Source organism: Nicotiana sylvestris, chromosome 8 (assembly GCF_000393655.2).
Source record: "Nicotiana sylvestris chromosome 8, ASM39365v2, whole genome shotgun sequence".
NCBI classification, from domain to species: Eukaryota; Viridiplantae; Streptophyta; class Magnoliopsida; order Solanales; family Solanaceae; genus Nicotiana; species Nicotiana sylvestris.
In genome coordinates, this window is record NC_091064.1 from 21347242 (window position 1) to 21369056 (window position 21815).

Genomic DNA, 21815 nt, shown 5'->3' on the forward strand with positions numbered 1-21815 from the left:
TGTATTTTCTTTTTTGTAAAAGGTATGGTAAATATGTTGTCCTTCCTTCAAAGAATAAAAAATCAAATATGGTAAGAAAATAGTAACAAAGAGAACCTGTAACCACTACGATTTAGGTATGTACAGGGTAAACACTGCTCCTGTTTAATAGCCGACAAACCATACATAAGGGTAAATCGTATTAGGCAAGCGCCATTCGACGGGTTCGGTCGAGAAAGTATGCAGGTAGGTTCCAAACCCCAAATCTCCAATTTGAAAAGCCCCTGCTCAACCAACTCGATTATCCCCAAAGGGTGTACAATACATTTGTTACTACCATTATTACTCTCTGAAACTGTTATATCAAGCATCACATAAATTACCTCCTAGTTATCTGTTTTTTCCTTTAAGGTACTTTTCTCTACGAAGCTTCCACTTCTTGTTTGCTTGCTCAACATCGTCATATCTTGACTTACAGACACGTTTTCATCCCCAACCACATAACCCCACCTACTCATACCCTATTTTTTTTCTTCCTATTTTTCATAGCAATAGTAATTCGAGCCATTTTATGCACTTCAAACTAATACTCTATCAAATTAAATACTTGCTAATTCTTACCAAAATATATGTATCGTGCAACTCTGTCCGTTAAAACTTAAGTAAACGAATCCTAATGATTTCTTTGCCTCAAATATTCATTCACTTTATTGTCCTTTTGGCGACATCTTGGGTGGCCTTGTCATCAGGGGCGTAGGCACCTTTCTTGAAATGGTGTCATGTAAAACTGTTGCGTCGATTTATTTTTATAATCTGTATGTATAAATAATAAATAAAATTAAAATATTGAGTATAAATATAAAAATGACATCGCTTGTTGTTACAGTAATCTATTTATTTAATCATTTCTTTGAAAGAAAATTTCTGCATACGCCACGACTTGTCAATTGTCATGCCTTATATGCTTGATATAATAATCTTGATTTTTTAATATTCTCTCTCTCTTTCCCGTTTTATTTCCATATTGAAAACTCTAGTATATTATCAACTTATCGTATTTCAAAAAATTTTGACGTACAAGATGAAAGAGGAACAAACATTGCACTCCACAATAAATATGGTAAGGTAAGGTGTTTAAATACAGGCGAAATATGCGTTTGTGCTATAATTGAACGCTTGACGTTTCAAATTCCCCCCATAATAACAGTTCTCTTTACCTTAAATACGTACCAAATTTTTAGGCAAATTTTCCACATTTGACTGACTCATTAGATGAGACCAAAAAATAAATCAATACTAGTAAGAGAGAGAAGCAAAAATAATTTGTTACTCCTATTATTGTTAATGAATTTTTTTACGGTTGATATTCCTAACAACTTGTGCTATTTTTATTCTTGTTGTTAATTATTTTTAGTTACTCCATTTTCAACCTTTGTTACCTGTTTTCATGTTACATGTTCTTCTCTTCTTGTCTTAAAATCTTTTGCTTGAAGGAACATTGGTATGTTCAACGTTTTTTTCACCTTTTTTAAATTAGAAATAATAAAAAAAAATAGTATTTTTGACATTCTTGATTGGTGAAGAAGAGAGGATTAGAAGAAGAAAATGGCATCTTCTCAAGTAGAAATTGCCTCCTCTTCTCCATTGGGTTATGTCCTTAATAGATGTATTGCTAGAGATTCAAATTCTTTTCAAGAAAATTTCAAGAATTTGGTCCAAAACCATGCAGATTTATGGGTACACAAAACAAAATGTGACAAGAATGAGAATAATAGTCCAAAGAAGAGAAGTAAAGCTGCTGAAAAATGGGATAAAGCTAGAAATATGGTATTTTCAATGGACAAAGAGAAGAATAAAGAAAGTTGTGTTGATGTTCCAAATCTTGGTGGTGTTTCTTCCCTTGTGAGAAAATGGAAAGATTTTGAAGCTGAGTCAAAAACCATGAATTTGGCCAACAATTCTGATAATTCTTTATATGTAGAGTCCCCACATAAAAGATTTGATGAATGTGATGAATCTTGCATTGTGAAAAGTGATTCATTTGGTGGCTGGGAATCCGATAAAACGGATAACATTGATTTAAATTCTGTTCAGGGTACTAAAGATTCTGATATTACAGAAAGTGAGAGGCTGAGAGTTTCAGATATTATCAAGAAATTGACATATAGTAATGGCGATGAAGGTCAGCCACGCGACTATAATGGTAATGTTGTTGTAAATGGTGGATCGTTGCCTCGAGTTAGGACAACATTGGATGGTTCAGAACAACAACAAAGATGTTATTTTTCACCTGTTGTGAATTCACCTCGTTTCATCAGAGGGAGACAGGCGTTTAGTGATTTGCTCTTGCAAATGGAGCGCGATAGACATAGGGAGATTCAAAGTCTTGTGGAACGTAAAGCAGTTTCCAAGTTCCAACAAAGAGGCCGCATTCAGGTTCATTGCATTGTATTGTATTGTATTGTTTTGTTGAAGTAATGTTTGGATATACAGTATTTGTTTTTGTTTAATAACAATTTCCTTATTTAGGTTTGACTGTATTGTATTGTACTGTATCGTATTGTACAAGTTTGCAGGACTTACTATTTGAGGGTACTGATTAATCTTTATAACTCAACATCTTAACTAGGCTTTGCTTCGAGTTAGACTAATACGACGTGGTGCAGAAGTCAGAGATGGCCGATCAATGAATTGCTCAGCGTCTGAATCAAATAGATTGACACATTCTGCAATTATGCATCTCAGGTGACACTTTCTGCAATTTGTTTTTGACTCTTTTACTTCCATTTGTGGCTGTTAAAAGACCTGTCTTTTATTTTTCAAAGAATGTATCAAAGTTGTAAAGAAATCATAACAAGTTTTTGTGCCTAGATCTGCATATCAGCTTCTTTATTAAGCTTGTTTCCCTTTTCATTACTATTAAGGGGTCATTTGGTATGATGGATAAGCAAAAATAATCCCGGGCTTAAAATTTAGTACCGCTTTATCCTTTGTTTCTGATCCTGGGATAAGTTATCCTAGGATTAAAAATAGTACCAGGATAATTTATACCTGCCGCAGAGTAGAATAGTAATTCCACAATAAAGCACTAAAGTTCACAATCGCAGGATTAATACATCATATCAAACAGTCAATAAGAAATAATACCAGGATGACTAATATTTGTTATGAGTTGTGTCAGTTGAAAGAACTAAGTTATGCTTTTGTTAGTAACAAAGTTCTGATCATTTCTAATGTATATTGCTATTTAGTACAATATGCACCTAACCATAATGTTAATCCATTTCAGGGAAAAGTTCAATACAGTAGGACAACATCGTCTTGCTGACTCAAGAAACAACTCAAGGGAAGTGGTAGAAAGTGCTCGTGAAGTTGGAAGCCTCCCGTCTACACCAAAACATCGAAGGGAACTGGCTCGTAGCAACTCTGCAAAAGCAGGAACTGGATTTTCAACACATCAACATAGAGAAGAGGATCCGCCTAAGGAACTGGTCAAGGAGAGTTCAGGACTGCAGCCCGGTGTAGCTAACTCAAGAAGTGTCCCTATAACATTAGGAGATACAACTAAAGAGGTGGTAGATAACATCCTAAAAGTTGGAAATTTTTGTACATCCAATCAACCACGCGAAGAGAACCATCACAAGGAATTATCCAAGCAAACAAGCCCCAAAAAGATGGCAGTATTTTCTTGTAGATCGAATCAACATGATATGGACCTTAACAGTCGAGAAGTTAGCATCAGCTTACCGAGCTATACTTCACAAGCACAAAGCACAGACAATTTCCATGAACTGCAAATAAAGCAGAATCTAGGAACTAGTAATGAGTGGTCTAGTGATGGCGCTAATCCTCAGAGCGATTGGGAAGAGGAAACCGCGAGCCAACACCTAGTTGAATGTGATAGTGGTTGGGTAAGTGATTATTCCCACACAGCTAGTGGATGGGATGAAATACAGTCTGCTTACCAGCAACAAGTAGAAGGTAATGAAGACTGGATAAGCACTGTCTCTCGTCCACGTAAAGAATGGGAAGGCCTCAGGCACGAAAGATACCAAGAGATGCTTGATCGATTCTTAGACAACCATGATATACAACAACTTCTTCAAAGGTATTAGCAACTCCTTCACTTTAACAGTTATACTAACCCTATAAATTTTTCATCATTTAGTTTTACTTGGTAATCATCCATGTTTGAAAAATATACTTTGCCTGGCCCATGAACATCGCAGAGAATGTTAAAGGCTTGAGGCAGTTTTAAAGATGAAAGAATCAGAAAATGAAGGCAATGGCAAAGTAAACTTCTTAAAGCATCTATATTTTCAATTAGAAACACTGAGAACAGGACTTGAACGCCAACTTTATCTGTTTTTTCCTACTCAACACGGCGACTTTAAAAGACTTATTTGATTTGAGATGTGAATCAACTACATATGTTTCTAAAAGTTCGAAATATTCTGCTCCTATATTTTAATAAACAGTCCTGCTTGCCTTATGCATCTATCTCCTTACCTATGTTGAATTATGTCAAATTTCCATCCCACATCGGTGGGTTATGGAGTTGGTGGGAAACTTTTCCCCTATAAAAGAAGGCTTAATGTTTATGATTTAAACACACCTCTCATTTGCCTTCTCATCTGTTTAAGGCATTTGTATCTTCTCTCTTTAGTATTATTTCACTTGTATTTTTGGAGTGGAATAAAATATTGGTTGTGTCCGAGGAGTAGGCAAAATTAGCCGAACCTCGTAAATTCTGGTGTTCCCTTTATTGTTGCTTTGTTGTCTTATTTATTATTTGGTGGCTGTCATAAATTTTGGTATAGTAGTTGTGACTTATTCACACTCTATACATTTGGCTTCCGCAACAATTGGTATCAGAGCCAAGGTACTGTCTAAGTATGCTCTGTGGTTGCAGCATAGTCTGATCTTCCACATCAGAAAAGATTTATCTTGGTAACTGAGTCAAGGTTCTGTCTGAGTATGCTCTGTAGTTGCAGCTTAGTCTGATCTTCTACATCAGAAAGGAAATAATCTTGATTTGTGTCGTCAGCTATTAAATAATATTTGTGTCAAATATGGGAGACAATAAACAAGAAGAATCTACATCAAGTGTCAACAATACGTCATCATTGGCATCTTCGCTTATGACAAGAATTGTGTCAAATGCGAAATTTGCGGTAGAAATTTTTGACGGGTCCGGGCATTTTGGGATGTGGCAAGGCGAGGTTCTAGATGTCCTTTTTCAACAAGGGCTAGATCTGGCCATTGAAGAAAAGAAACCAGATGTTATTGGAGAAGAAGATTGGAAGATTCTCAACCGTGTTGCTTGCGGTACCATTCGATCCTACCTTGCTAGAGAGCAGAAATATCCATACACAAAGGAAACTTCTGCAAGTAGATTATGGAAAGCACTGGAGGATAAATTTTTGAAGAAAAACAGTCAAAATAAATTGTACATGAAGAAGAGATTGTTTCACTTCACCTATGTTCCTGGTACCACGATGAATGAACATATCACCAGTTTCAATAAGTTGGTTACAGATTTGCAAAATATGGATACAACTTATGATGATGGTGACTTGGCCTTGATGTTGTTGGCGTCACTTCCTGATGAGTACGAGCACCTTGAAACTACTCTACTCCATGGAAATGACGAAGTTTCTCTCAGAGAAGTTTGTTCGGCTTTGTACAGCTATGAACAAAGAAAGCGAGAAAAACAGAAGGGCGGAGAAGGAGAAGCACTATTTGTGAGGGGTCGTCCTCAAAATCAAACGAGGACAAAGAAGGGAAGATCCAAGTCAAGATCCAGACCCAGCAAAGATGAATGTGCCTTTTGTCGAGAAAAAGGGCACTGGAAGAAAGACTGTCCGAAGTTGAAGAATAAGGCCAAATATAATAATGGAAAGGCCATTATGGATTCAAATGTAGCTGATTGTGATGATTCAGACTTCTCATTAGTTACAACAGAGTCATTAACATCATCAGACATATGGTTGATGGACTCGGCTTGTAGCCATCATATGTGTCCCAACAGGGACTGGTTTGTGGAATTTCAAGAAGGAGAATATGGAGTCATCCACACAGCGGATAACAGCCCTCTTACCTCATATGGCATTGGTTCAATACGATTAAGGAACCATGATGGAATGATCAGAACATTAACAGATGTTCGATATGTACCGGATTTGAAGAAGAATCTCATCTCTGTGGGAGCCCTGGAATCAAAAGGGTTCAAAATCATTGCAGAAAATGGAGTGATGAGAGTATGCTCCGGTGCACTAGTGGTAATGAAGGCTAATCGGAAGAATAATAATATGTACCGCTATCGTGGCAGTACAGTTATTGGGACAGCGACAGTGACATCCAGTGACGACAAAGAGGCAGAAGCAACCAAGCTATGGCACATGCGCTTGGGACATGCTGGAGGAAAATCCTTGAAAACTCTATCAGATCAAGGATTGTTAAAAGGAGTAAAGGCTTGCAACTTGGAGTTTTGTGAGCATTGTGTCAAAGGGAAACAGACAAGGGTTAAATTTGGTACAGCGATCCATAATACTAAAGGCATTTTGGATTATGTACACTCTGATGTTTGGGGTCCTTCCAAAACACCTTCATTGGGTGGGAAGCACTATTTTGTAACCTTTGTTGATGATTTTTCCCGAAGAGTATGGGTGTATACAATGAAGAGCAAAGATGAAGTGTTGGGAATTTTTCTCAAATGGAAGACGATGGTGGAGAATCAGACAGGCAGGAGGATCAAGTGTATTCGCACAGACAATGGAGGTGAATACAAAAATGATCATTTCAATAAGGTCTGTGAAAATGATGGCATCGTCCGACACTTCACTGTTAGACATACACCACAACAAAATGGAGTGGCAGAACGTATGAACCGGACCTTGCTGGAGAAGGTACGGTGTATGTTGTCCAATGCTGGCTTGGGCAAAGAATTTTGGGCTGAGGCAATTACGTATGCATGCCACCTCATTAATCGCTTACCATCTGCTGCTATTAATGGCAAGACACCATTTGAAAAATGGCATGGAAAACCTGCTGTAGATTATAACTCTTTGCACGTGTTTGACTCAACTGCATATTATCATGTGACGGAGTCAAAATTGGATCCAAGGGCAAAGAAGGCTATTTTTATGGGAATTACTTCTGGAGTCAAAGGATATCGCTTATGGTGTCCTATGACAAAGAAAGTAATATTCAGCAGGGATGTTACCTTTGATGAATCTGCTATGGTAAATAAGGTAACAGAAGATACCAAACAAAATAAAGGTGCTTCTAAGCAGGTGGAGTTTGAGGGAAAATTTATTTTTCCTACACAAGAAGCAGAGGAGGAAACAAATGAAGATTATCCTCTAGAAGGAGAGCCAGTAGAGGAGATTCCAACTCAGGAACCTCAACAACAACTTGAATCAATAAGCAACCAGCAGGCCAAAAAGAACAATAACGAAACCTGTTCGTCTCATAGAGACGGTTGCTTGTGCAACCTCAATTGTAGCTGATGATGTTCCTACTACTTATAAAGACGTTGTCCAAAGTTCAGAAGAAGATAAGTGGAGGATTGCCATGAATGATGAAATACAGTCCCTTCATCAGAATCATACATGGAGATTGGCCAATCTCCCGAAGGGAAAGAAAGCAATTGGGTGCAAATGAGTATTTGCAAAGAAGGAAGGATTTCCTAACCAAGTAGATGTTCGCTACAAAGCAAGATTGGTGGCCAAAGGATATGCTCAAAAGGAGGGAATTGATTACAATGAAGTGTTTTCTCCAGTTGTAAAACATTCCTCCATTAGAATTATGTTGGCTTTAGTAGCACAATTGGATTTGGAACTAGTTCAGATGGATGTAAAAACTGCGTTTTTACATGGAAACTTGGAGGAGGAAATCTACATGACTGGAAAAGAAAATATGGTGTGCAAACTTGAAAAATCGTTGTACGGATTGAAACAATCTTCTAGACAATGGTACAAGCGATTTGACGAGTTTATGTTGCGGCAAGGGTACAAGAGAAGCAAATACGATCATTGTGTGTATTTGCACAAGCTTAAAGATGGTTCCTTTGTATATCTTCTCCTATATGTTGATGATATGTTGATAGCTTCCAAGAATTTGGAAGAAATTGATAAGTTGAAGATTCAACTGAAGAAGGAGTTCGAGATGAAGGATTTGGGTGAGGCAAAGAAAATTCTTGGCATGGAGATAATTAGAGATAGACGTTCAAAGAAACTCTGTTTATCTCAAAAGGAATATTTGAAGAGAGTACTTCAACGTTTTGGCATAGATGACAAGACTAAGCCAGTTAGTACTCCACTTGCTTCCCATTTTAAGCTAAGTACTACTATGTCGCCAATGGATGAAGTTGAACGAAAGTATATGTCAAAGGTACCATACGCAAATGCTGTTGGTAGCTTGATGTATGCAATGGTTTGCACAAGGCCTGACATTTCACAAGCTGTTGGAGTTATTAGCAGATATATGCACAATCCAGGGAAGGAGCATTGGCAAGCTGTGAAGTGGATTCTACGGTATATTCATAATACTGTAGATGTCGGGTTAGTTTTTGAGCAGGAAGACAATCAGTCTGTAGTTGGATATTGTGACTCAGATTTTGCGGGTGATCTGGACAAACGAAGATCAACTACTGGTTATGTGTTTACTTTTGCAAAGGCACCAGTTAGTTGGAAGTCTACTTTGCAGTCAACAGTTGCTTTGTCTACAACAGAGGTAGAGTACATGGCTATTACAGAGGCTGTGAAAGAGGCAATTTGGCTTCAAGGATTGCTAAAGGAGCTTGGTGTTGAACAAAAAGGTATCACAATTTTTTGTGATAGTCAAAGTGCTATTCAATTAGCGAAGAACCAAGTTTATCATGCAAGGACGAAGCACATTGATGTTCGGTATCATTTCGTACGAGAAATCATAGAAGAAGGTGGAGTCACGGTGAAGAAAATTCATACTACAGAGAATCCTGCTGATATGCTGACAAAGGTGGTGACTGCGGTCAAGTTTCAACATTGTTTGGATTTGATCAACATTGTTGAAAACTGAAGATTGAAGATGAAGAGACAACCAAAATTTGTTACCGAGAGAAAATTGAAGATGTGGAATTTTGCCAAGGTGGAGATTTGTTGAATTATGTCAAATTTCCATCCCACATCGGTGGGTTATGGAGTTGGTGGGAAACTTTTCCCCTATAAAAGAAGGCTTAATGTTTATGATTTAAACACACCTCTCATTTGCCTTCTCATCTGTTTAAGGCATTTGTATCTTCTCTCTTTAGTATTATTTCACTTGTATTTTTGGAGTGGAATAAAATATTGGTTGTGTCCGAGGAGTAGGCAAAATTAGCCGAACCTCGTAAATTCTGGTGTTCCCTTTATTGTTGCTTTGTTGTCTTATTTATTATTTGGTGGCTGTCATAAATTTTGGTATAGTAGTTGTGACTTATTCACACTCTATACATTTGGCTTCCGCAACAATTGGTATCAGAGCCAAGGTACTGTCTAAGTATGCTCTGTGGTTGCAGCATAGTCTGATCTTCCACATCAGAAAAGATTTATCTTGGTAACTGAGTCAAGGTTCTGTCTGAGTATGCTCTGTGGTTGCAGCTTAGTCTGATCTTCCACACCAGAAAGGAAATAATCTTGATTTGTGTCGTCAGCTATTAAATAATATTTGTGTCAAAGATGGGAGACAATAAACAAGAAGAATCTACATCAAGTGTCAACAATACGTCATCATTGGCATCTTCGCTTATGACAAGAAATTGTTACTCTTTTCTTGAATTACATATGTTTTTTAACCCTTCGTTGCGCTTTTTCTTACTAAAGCTCACGCCTAAATTTTTCTTTTCGCTTAAAGCCCCAATAGACATGGAGCGGTTTTTAGAGCTTTTCGCCTTTGAAACACCGCTCCTATGATATTCATCACTCAGCTTTTGAAATTGAAGCATAGTCCATGACTTGCACTTTGACTTTGATTTTCTTATTTGTGCAGAAAAAGTGTTTCAAATTTTCTTACCAGTGATTTGAGGGAGAAAATTGATCGAATAATGGCGTCTCGCTCACAACAACTACCAAATGCCATGAGAATCAGCCATGTTGAGGAAGAAGAAGTACCAACACAAGTAGATGAAGAAGAGAAAGAGGAAGACGACATGGTATTACGACATAATGCAAGAGAAGAGGATGTTGAGGTAGAAGAAGAACAAGACTCGGGTTATGACGATGAAGATGAAGTATTAATTGATGACAACACATCATCATGGAGCCTAAATCAAGTCCAGGAAGTAACTGATGACTCTTATCACTTCCCATCTCCTTCACTACAATCTCAATCATCTAGTATTTGCTCGCAACACATTAAACCGTGCTCTTCTTCTTCAAGAAATTCTTCAACTGTGAGTTGTCTATCCTTGGGCTGACGTGCCTGATATAATTTGTAAATTGGGAATAGAACTAATGACATGTGCATTAACAGGAAATGGAACTCATAGATGAATTGAGAGGACATATGGAGAAACTCCATCAAGAGATATTTGAAATACGGAGATCTATGAAGAGTTGCATGAACATGCAAATGAAATTACAACGTTCGATTAAGCAGGATGTTGCTGCTGCAATTAGCCAGTTAGGTGAGCTGGAACACAAATATCTGAATATGAAATATACCAAAATTCCTGAAATTTGTATTTTGAATTAGTAAACCCTTTATAACAAACTACAAGAAAAGCTTGAATGGGAAAACTACCAAAATCCCTGAAGCTTAACTTCCTGAACTATATGTTGCATCAAATCATGGATTTCTGATTCTGTGTATTAGTTGACATAAGGGGAGCCTTGAAGCAATGATAAAGTTGTCTTTGTGTGACCTATAGGTCACGGGGTTCGAGCCGTGGAAGCAGCCAGTAATGCTTGCATTAGGGTAGGCCGTCTATATTACACCCCTAGGGGTACGGCCCTTCCCGGACAGCGTGAACGCCGGATGCCTTGTGCACCGCGTTGCCCTGCCTGTGTATTAGTTAACAAAATCACCACAAGATTTGGCTTTACATCTCAACTTGATACATGTGACCTTTTTCCTACCTTTTCTATTTTCCATTTGTGCTTTGATTGACTTACATTTTTGTAATGCAGGTCAAAAGAGCAGGAGGAATTCAGATAATAAGGGTTCAAATAGAGGAAATTGTTGTCTTTGCTGTGAGGAGCCTATTGATTCTCTTCTTTACAGGTACTTGTATGTGGATATCAGTTTAACTGCGCTAAGTAGGGAGCGACAAGCTAAGTATAATAGAAATAAATATATAGAACTAATCATGTCCATAATTTTGTTCATGGTTTTCAGATGTGGGCATATGTGCACCTGTTTCAAGTGTGCTCATGATTTGCTTAGGGGTACAGGAAAATGTCCAATATGCCGAGATCCAATAATGGATGTTGTGCGTGCATATGCTCATTCATGACTTACGAGTGAAGACAACAACATTAACCTGCCTCAATCCTAAGTAAGTTGGAGTCAGCTACATGAATCACCACTATTCATGTTGCTCCATTCAAGGTCATCCCAGCCCAACACATACATTATGTAACACGTGACTAGATGAGCACGTCCAATGTATTATGTTGAGGAACAATCATATATTGACTAGTTTATGATGATTGTCAACCTACTGCACCCTTTCATTTGTCCAGATGCGGGACGGGCAATATGAGCAAGCTCAAGACGGAGTGTTCTAGGCTGCTCGACACTTTTTTTGTGGAAGGATGAGAAAAAGGGTGATTTTATTTTACTTTCTTTTATTTTTTCTTCTTAGGTAGGGCTCTTTTCTGGCTAATTTACTATAACCAGATTTAGATTGATTGATGAGTCAGTCTACACCGGTTCCATTAATCATCCTTTGTATAGGACAGGAAAAAGGAAATGAAGTTCCTTATGTGATAATAGAGATGTGTCTTTCATGTTTCTTTATACAGTTAAACCTCTCTATAACAGCCTCGTTTGTTACAAATATTTTTGGATGTTATAGCGAAGTGCTGTTATATAGAGCATATATTATAACATAACATGAAAATTGGTTCTGGAAATGCTTGCTTCTATAGTGAAGTGTTGTTATAGAGAGGTGTGATTGTATATGTATTTGCAATGCTTAAAGCCACTTGCAGCGCAAACAATCTCCAACAAGACTAGCACATTGTAACTACGTATGGTGCTGCGGATGTTCTCCAAAGCACTCGTCAACCTGTGGAAATCCAAAGTTAGATTAGAGATCTTGATTGCTTAATTTTTGGGACTGGTTTGTACAGCTAAACTTGTAAAGAAAATCTTAGTAATCAAGAATCAGGACAAGGCAAAAAAAAGCTACAACTCAAATGGATTACCCTTTGTTTTCCTCTAGTCAGATTCTTTATGTGAATGCATATCTTTTACTTTTCCAACAACTCACCTTTCAGACAGTCGCGGAGCCAGGAATTCTATAACTAGACGATCCAATAAATTTCTGAGATAGCTTTGCCACTATGGCTGAACGATGATGATTCAGTAGCACGAGCCCTGACTTCGGACATTGCCTCCCCCCCCCCCCCCCGGGCAGAATTCTGATATGATATCCCCTATTTGAAGACAATACTGGTATCACCCGAGTGATGATTTATTATTCAGATATGCATTTGCCACTGCTATTTTAAGAACAATGAGTAAACATGGTATCTAGAAAATTCACTTGAATTGACAATTACACAAATTAAATAGGAAATAGTCACTTAAATGACTTTTTACTACGTATCTAAAGAGCAGTATAGAATGTATTCTAAGTACAGACTGTAATGGTTTAATGAAGTTGGTATTTCGCAGTTGTATTTCACGAGGACTTATGAAATCCTTGTTAAAAGTTTCAGGAAAATAACGGCCAAGCTTTTAGCAGTCATGTATGGGTCAAAATCCACCTTTAGTTGATATGGTATTAGTAAAACTTTCCTGGAATGCCACGTGTTGAAGTAATCTAATTAACAACAAGGTCGTGGTTGAAGAGTCAGCAAGGGTTGAGGCGGAAGAGTCATCAAGGATCAAGGCCAAGGTTGAGTACCCTAGACAGAATTATAACGACTAGTTTCAAAATAAGGCATAAAAGAGAATATTCTAATGGATATTCCATGCACTTGTACTGTTAGGGTTTTTAAGAACATATTCCCTATAAATAGAAAGAGACACAATGATATGGGACATGTGATATTAATTTGTAAAATACACTTTGACTCTAGTTAGAGAATTGGATCTTATTGCAAACATACAAACGTGACCTTTTCACTAAGATTCTTGACGACACGTTTCCACTGGATCCGAGAATAACTCAGATATTCAAAGGATTATCCCCCATTCATCATTGTCAGAAAGAACATTCACTGGTTCCATTCTTTCTTGGGTGACTCATTTATTATATTTACTTGAATGCCATTTATTGCTGTTCATCAATATTAATGCTACATTATTTCCTTTGACTTCTTAAATATTGTTGTGTGCTGCCGCTGCCATTAAAGTAAACTATTCCTACGAAGTATTTATTGCACGCAAGTCACCAACATAAAAAAAACCCGAGATCTCCTTTCTTTGTACGTACAAAACTCTACATGGCATGTAACCAAAGAGAAAGGAAAGAAATAACAAGTGATTTCCCTAACAACCTCATGAATGTTATCAACGAAAGCTGCGAAATAGTAGGCGAGGACGTGACAACTAACGCGTCCCCTAGGCGCGAGAGGTTGCCTCCCCCACATTACAGCATAACGAAACCCAGCAGAAAAGGGGCCTCCACATCCGCAGAAGAAGGGACGCCCCAGCTGTGCAAAAATTCCTTGAAGCATGGCTGACTGACACGCTAGTGAGCATCCTCAACAAATCTGCTCCAGGCATGACTGCAGAAACAACAAGATCTTGCATAATACAACAAATAAACGAGTAGTGCAACCGACCAAACCCTCCGGCGACAGGTATAACTCACAATATTACTAACAGTTCAGGTGAAAGCACCCTCATTGTCGTTCTAAAGAGAATGGAGGAAATGGAGCATGAAAGAATCCAAGAACGAGTCGACAAGATACCAGATGCTCCTAAGCTGTTGCCAAAAAGGGACGCCGGTAGGTTCATAGAGCAGCCGTATAGTGATGATGCAGCCCCGCACGCCATACCAAAAACCTTTAAAATGCCGCCCTACCTCAAGATGTATGAGGATCATGTGACTCATTACGTCATCGTCATGAAAGGCAACGACCTCGCCAAGGAACAAGTATCCTCTATTTTGCTGAAGACGTTTGGTGAAACCCTTACGGGAGGAAAATTAACATGGTACTCACACCTACCAGCTCGCTCCATAGAAAATTTCGAGGAAATGACCGATAAGTTTGTAACAGCCCATGCCAGAGCCAAGAAGGATGAAGCAAGATTAAACAACATATTCTCTATCAAGCAGTCCTTGGGAGAGAGGCTAAGGGACTTCCTCGCCTGGTTCAATAGAGCAAGGATGACTCTGCCGAACGTATCCGAAGGGATAACGGTCGCAGCTTTCCAGAACGAGTTGAGCAGAGATGGTTCAAGAGCGACTAGAAAACTATTGAGCAGATTGATAAAATATCCTCCAACCACTTGGAACAAAATCCATAATGCTTATTGTGCCAAGGTCTGAGCAGACGAAGAAGACCTCCACGGACCGACTTATCGGCTAACTTCGGTACAAACTGAATCCAGAAAAGAATGAAAAGACAACACCAGGTTGGATTACCCGGTTCCACGACCCAATAGGGAACGACACCAACCATACGTCAAGGTGGCCACCATGCCTCCCCCCTCCATGAAGAAGGTCCATCCCGGCCAAGGACTGGGACTCACTGGAACGAAAGAGGTATGCCCCCTTTATTATCTACTCATAATTTTTGTGTGTCACCTATAGAAATAGTCTACGATCTTGAGAAACTCTAAACAAAGGTGAAGTGGCTGCGAAGATGAGATCAGACCCGAACACCAGAAAATCCGACGCCCTCTGTGAGTTCCACTAGGAACATGGGCACAAAACTGAAGATTGCATCGCCCTCAAACAAGAAGTTGTAAACATGATGCGGCAGGCACACCTCAAAGAGCTGTTAAACGACAAAGGGAGAACCAATTTTGCCAGAGAACGTGAACACCAAGGCCCGATGAAGCCACCATCACCAGCTCATACTATCAACGTGATCATCAGCAGTGGCGATGACGCTCTATCAAAGGCGTAAAATTTACCACCACTCACAAGCTCAAGTGGTATATCACATGCAAATGGCACGACAGACTCGAAGAGAGTACCATCTTCGATGAGTCGGATTCCAACGATTTGACTTTTCCTCATAATGATGCCCTCATTATTACTTTATGCATTTTAGATACCGATGTAAAACACATCGTGGTGGACGATGGAAGTGGTGCGTGCATTATCCATCCTTGAGTCCTCACCCAAATGAGACTCAAGGACAAGATATTGTTGCACTGCATCACGCTAACCGGCTTTAATAATGTAGTTGAACTGACGTCTTGGGAATTACACTCCTCATCTTGGCCGACGGCGTAACTCTGGGGACGACATTTCACATCATGGACCAGGCCCTCGATCGCGATTTAACTAAAGGTTAGGTTCGTCCAAGCTCGAACAAACACCTACTGGCCCTCCACCGTAATTTAACGAAAGGTTATGTTCGGTCAAGCTCGAACAACACCTACCGGCCCTCGGCTGCGATTTAATAAAAGGTTATTGTCACGACCCAAATCTCACATGTCGTGATAGTGCCTATCGAAATACTAAGCAAGCCGACAATCACAATAAATCACACATAAAAAAATCTCATAAATAATGATAAGAAAATACCGCGACTCAATACAATATCCCCCAAAATCATGGTATCACTGAGTACATGAGCATCTATACAATAATATAGTCTGTATACTAAAATACTATTTAGGAAGGTAGAGTAACATAAATAAATTAAAAAGAAAAAGGAGGAGAGTCAAGGTCTGCGGATGCCAAAGCAGCTACCTCGACAGTCTTCGAAATGATAAAGCTCTAAAATTAACAACCACCATGCTCGAAAATACCTGGATCTGCACACGAAATGCAGAGTATAGTATGAGTACAACCGACCAATGTACTCAATAAGTAACAAGACTAAACTTGGGCCGAAAGTAGCGACGAGCTCAACCAATACTGTTAAAATATAGAATTTTAACAATACAGAAATGACTAGATATATGACAATAATATCTTAAAGTAACTCATAATCTATTGGTACACAGTACATGAATGTAGACATGCTTCCACATTTAATAGTTAAGCTCAATACAGATAAAATATGCCAAGTATGACTGATATAAGGAATATTACATCTCTATATCTACATGTCAATGTGCATGTCACATGTGATGCAACACAATGAAAATCTCACGTACTCACACTGGCAGAGTATTCAATCGGATTGTCTCAATTCTCTCTCATCACACTCAGTCACTTAGCACTGTACGATACCCACGCTCACTGCTGGTATGTCAGACTCTAGAGGGGCGGATCCTGACCAAGCGCTAATAAAACCTGATGCTGCGCGCAACCCGACCTCATCATGAATCAACAATACCTGCTGCGGCGTGTAGCCCGATCCCATCACGAGTCAATAATACTTGTTGCGGCGTGCATCCCGATCCTATCATGAGTCAATAGTACCCGCTGCGATGCCTAACCCGATCGCATCAATATCACTCACAAAAGGCCCTCGGCCTCACTCAGTCATCAATCTCTCCAGTCTCTCGGGCTCACAACACTCATGCCAATCAACCAAAGTAATAATACATAATGTGACAATAAATGGTAATAGAGACTGAGATATGATATGCAATAATGAATGCGACTGAGTACATAACTGCAATTTAAGCAAATAACTCAACAACAAAAGAATAACCGCTGTGGGTCCCAATAGTACCAGCACATAGCCTAAACAAGATTTCTAACATAAATCATAGCTCAAATTCTCTAACACATATAGTACACTAATATTATTCAGATAAGATGGCTAACAGTTCCACAGAATCGACTGAGTCATAATTTCTACGGTGTATGCCCACATGCCTATAATCTAGCATGTGCGTCACCTCAACACCGATCATATAACATGGAATTCAAGGATTCATACTCTCAGAACCAAGTTTAGAAGTGTTACTTACCTCAAACCGTGCAAATCTCTACTCCAATAAGCCCTTGCCTCATGAATCGGCCTCCGAACGCCTTGAATCTAGCCACGAACAACTCGATACAATCAACACAAGCTATAAGAATCAATTTCATATGACAAAAGTAAGTTCTTTAACAAAAGTCAAAAAGTCAACTCAAAAAGTTAACCCCGGGCCCATGTCTCGGAATCCAACAAAAGTTACAAAATTCGAACACCTATTCAACCACGAGTCCAACCATACCAAAATTACTAAATTTTGACACCAAATAGTCAATCAAACCTCCAATTTTTACTCTCTAACACATGGGTCAGAATCCCCTAATTATCACTTCAAAAACACCAAATCTATGGGGGGAAATCAATGGGTAATCGATATTATTGAATATAACTGATCAAAAGTGACTTATCTCAATAAACCCCGTGAAACCTTTCTAAAAGGTTGCCTCCAACCGGCTTCAAAAGTTTAAAAGTAAATAAAATCTCGGAACCCTTCGAATATATATACTGCTAGTGCTTTCGCACCTGCGACCCACTTAACCGCACCTGCTGTCCTGTAGGAGCGATCATTGTTCCACTTATGCGGTTTCCTTGAAGACCTCATGTCCCCGCATTTGCGAACAAGACTCCGCATCTACGGAGCCGCACCAGTGACATCCTATACGCTTTTGCAGAGACTGCTGCCACACGCCTTTATCGCACTTATGCCTATCTTCCGAATCTGCGGTCCCGTAGGTGCGGCCAAAAACCTCACACATGCGCTGCTTCATAGCCCAGCTGAACCCTCTCCTGCGATGCCTCCTTCGCTTATGCGATCGTGCACCTACGATTAAATTCTTCGCAGGTGCGATCACACTAGACCTGGTGCACTTCAGCAATCCCTCAAGTCCAAACTTCGATCCGTTGACCATCCAAAATCCACCCGAGGCCCCCTAGGACCTCAACCAAACATACCAACAATTCCTAAAACACGATACAAACTCAGTCGATGCCTCAAATCACATAAAACAACATTAAAAACACGAATCACACCCCAATTCAAGCCTAATTGAAACTAATGAATTCCAACTTCCACATTCGATGCCGGAACCTATCAATTCAAATCCGATTGATCTCAAATTTTGCACACAAATAATAAATGATACCACGAACCTATTCAAACTTTCGGAACCAAAATTCGAGCCCGGTAACCACAAAGTCAACTCTCGGTCAAACTTCTCAACTCTCTAAACTTGTATTTTTCCAACTTTCGACAATTCAAGCCAAAATCATCTACGGACCCCCAAATCAATATACCAATACACTCCTAAGTCCAAAATCACCATACTGAGCTATCAAAACTCTATTTCGGAGCTATTTACACATAAGTCAACATCTGGTCAACTCTTTTAACCTAGGCTTCCAACCTTGGGACTATGTGTCCCAACTCATTCTGAAACAACTCCGAGACCGAACAAACTACCCCGACAAGTCATATAACAACAATTGAGAACATAATAAGTAGTAAATGGGGGAACAAGGCTACAACACTCAAAACAACCGGCCGGGTCGTTACATCTCCCCCTCTTAAACAAATGTCATCCTCAAATGGATCTAGAATCATATCTGGAGTCTCAAATAGGCGTGGCTATATGCTCCACATCTCCCTCTTGGTCTCCCAAGTAGCCTCCTCGTCTGGCTGACCTCTCCATTGCACCTTCACTGAAGCTATGTTCTTTGACCTCAACTTTCAAACCTGCTGATCCAAATTGGCCACCGGTTCCATATGATATTCAAATCACCATCCAACGGAACCGTGCTAAAGTCTAAAACATGAGACGGATCGCTGAAATACTTCCGGAGCATGGAAACATGAAGCATTGGATGAAAACCCGACAGACTAGGCGGTAATACAAGCTTGTAAACCACTTCTCCAATCCTCTCAAGCACCTCGAAAGGCCTAATATACAGAGGGATCATTTTTCCCTTCTTCCCGAACCTCATAACACCCTTCATAGGTGAAACTCTGAGTAGCACCTTCTCTCCCATCATGTAAGCAATATCACGAACCTTCCGATCGATATAGTTCTTCCATCTAGACTGCGTTGTGTGAAGTCGATCCTGAAATTAACCTTGTCCAAAGCATCCTGAACCAAGTCAGTACCCAATAGCCTAGCCTCACCCAGCTCAAACAAACCCACCAGATACCAACACCGTCTCTCATAAAAAGACTCACACGGAGCCATCTAAATGCTCGATTGGTAGCTATTGTTGTAGGCAAACTCTGCAAGCGGCATAAACTGATCCCAAGAACCCCCAAAATTTATGACACAAGCACATAGCACATCCTCCAAGATCTGAATAGTGTGCTTGGAGTGTCCGTCCGTCTAAGGGTGGATGTTATGCTCAACTCAACCCATATGCTTAACTCTCGCTGCACTGCTCTCTAAAACTGTAATGTAAACTATATGTCCCATTCTGAAATGATGGACACCGGCACACCGCGAAGATGAACAATCTTGCAGATGTAGATCTCAGCCAACAACTCCAAATAATAGGTAATCCCAACTTGAATGAAATGCACGGACTTGATCAACCTATCCACAATCGCCCAAATAGCATCAAACTTTCTCGAAGTTTGTTGGAGCCGAACTACAAAGTCCTTGGTGATACGCTCCCATTGGTGCTCATACTTCACCTGCTGAAAATTTAGGCACCAAGCTACAAACCCCACTATATCATTCTTCATCCTCCTTCACCAATAGTGCTGCCTGAAGCCCTGATACATCTTTGCGGCACCCGGATGAATAGCATACCAAGAACTGTGGGCCTCCTTAAGAATCAACTCACGTAGCCCATCCACATTGGCCACACAAATCTGACCCTGCATCTGCAACACCCCATTATCCTCCTTGGCATCACTGTGCTGAACTGAGTCCTTAAGGACAGGCAAATGGGGGTCATCATACTGGCGCTCTCTGATGTGATCATATAAGGAAGATAAAGAAACCACACAAGATAGAACTCGACTAGGCTCCTAAATATCTAACCTCACAAACTGATTGGCCAATGCCTGAACATTTGATGCAAGCCATCTCTTACCAACATGAATAAATTCAAGGCCACCCATACCAACTACCTTTCTACTCAAGGCATCAACCACCACATTGGCCTTCTCGGGAGGATACATAATGGTAATATCATAGTCCTTTAGAAGATCCAACCATCTCTGCTACCTCAAAATTTACATCCTTTTGTTTGAACAAGTGTTGGAGACTCCGATGATCCGTAAATACTTTACAAGACACACCGTAGAGATAATACCTTCAAAACTTCAATGCATGAACGATGGTTGCTAACTTCAAATCATGAACGGGGTAGTTATTCTCATGGGGCTTCAACTGGCATGAATCATAAGCAATCACTCTACCCCCTGCATCAAAACATACCCAATACAAATTTGAGAAGCATCACAATACACCATTTAAGAACCCGATGTTGAAGGCAAAACTAGAATTGGAGCTGTGGTCAAGGCAGTCTTGAGCTTCTGAAAGCTCTCTTGACCACCTAAATAGAGCACCCTCTAGGGTCAACCTGTTCAAAGGCATTGCAATAAATGACAAACCCTTTACGAAGCGATGACAATATCCGACCCAACCTAGAAAACTCTAAATTTCAATAGCTGAAGACGGTTTGGTCCAACTCTGAACCGCCTCTATATTCTTTGGATCGACCTTAATCCCCTCACTAGACATCACATGCCCCAAGAACGCCACCGAAATGAGCCAAAACTCACAATTGGAGAACTTGGCATAAAGCTTCTCCTCCCTCAACTTCTGTAATACAACCCTTAAATGTTGTGCATGCTCCTCATGGTTACATGAGTACACCAGGATATCATTAACAAATACTATGAAAAATGAATCAAGATATAACTAGAATACACTGTTCATCAGATGCATGAATATTGATGGGGCATTTGTTAGCCCAAAAAACATCACAAGGAACTCATAGTGAACATAGTGGGTCCTGAATGCCATCTTCAGAATATCCGAGTCCCGAATCTTCAACTGTTAATACCTAGACCTCAAACAAATCTTAGATAACACTCTAGCTAACTGAATATGGTCAAATAAATCATCAATGTGCGGCAAAAGTTACTTGTTCTTAATTGTAACTTTGTTCAATTACATATAATCAATGCACATCCACATAGTACCATCCTTGTTCTTCACAAACAGAACCGGTGCACCCCAAGGTGACATCCTTATTCGGTAATACCAAAATCAATATCCTTATCGGGTAGCATACCCGACAGGTCTACAGAAAATACATCCGAAAAGTTTCGCGCTACTGAAACAGAATCAATAGTAGGAGTATCAGCACCAACGTCCCTCACAAAGGCTAAATATGACAGACACCCTTTCCCAACCATCTGTTGGGCCTTCAAATAAGAAATCACGTTACTAACATAATTTAGAGAACTCTCCACTCGATCCTCGGAAATCCCAGCATCACCAATGTCACGGTCATAGCGTGACAATCCAGAATAACATGACATAGAGACAACCAATCCATGCCCAAAATCATGTCGAAATCAACCATATTAAACAA

The 21815-nt window shown here is 39.6% G+C and overlaps 2 protein-coding genes across 2 annotated transcripts; one reads left to right on the top strand and one right to left on the bottom strand.

Annotated features, from left to right (window-relative positions):
• Positions 1–1426: 1426 nt before the first annotated feature.
• LOC104224745 (uncharacterized) lies at positions 1427–11968 on the top strand. The gene is made up of 7 exons (XM_070155566.1): positions 1427–2415; positions 2609–2724; positions 3269–4087; positions 9988–10390; positions 10471–10624; positions 11127–11220; positions 11335–11968. Exons 1-7 carry the CDS (start codon positions 1585–1587, stop codon positions 11450–11452), a joined length of 2535 nt encoding a protein of 844 aa, XP_070011667.1. The 5' UTR covers positions 1427–1584; the 3' UTR covers positions 11453–11968.
• Positions 11969–19665: 7697 nt separating this feature from the next.
• Positions 19666–20391, bottom strand: LOC138874773 (uncharacterized). The gene is made up of 3 exons (XM_070153555.1): positions 20252–20391; positions 20052–20179; positions 19666–19922 (listed from the first exon to the last, which is right to left on the bottom strand). The coding sequence occupies exons 1-3, from the start codon at positions 20389–20391 to the stop codon at positions 19666–19668; spliced, it is 525 nt and encodes a 174-aa protein (XP_070009656.1).
• Positions 20392–21815: the final 1424 nt, after the last annotated feature.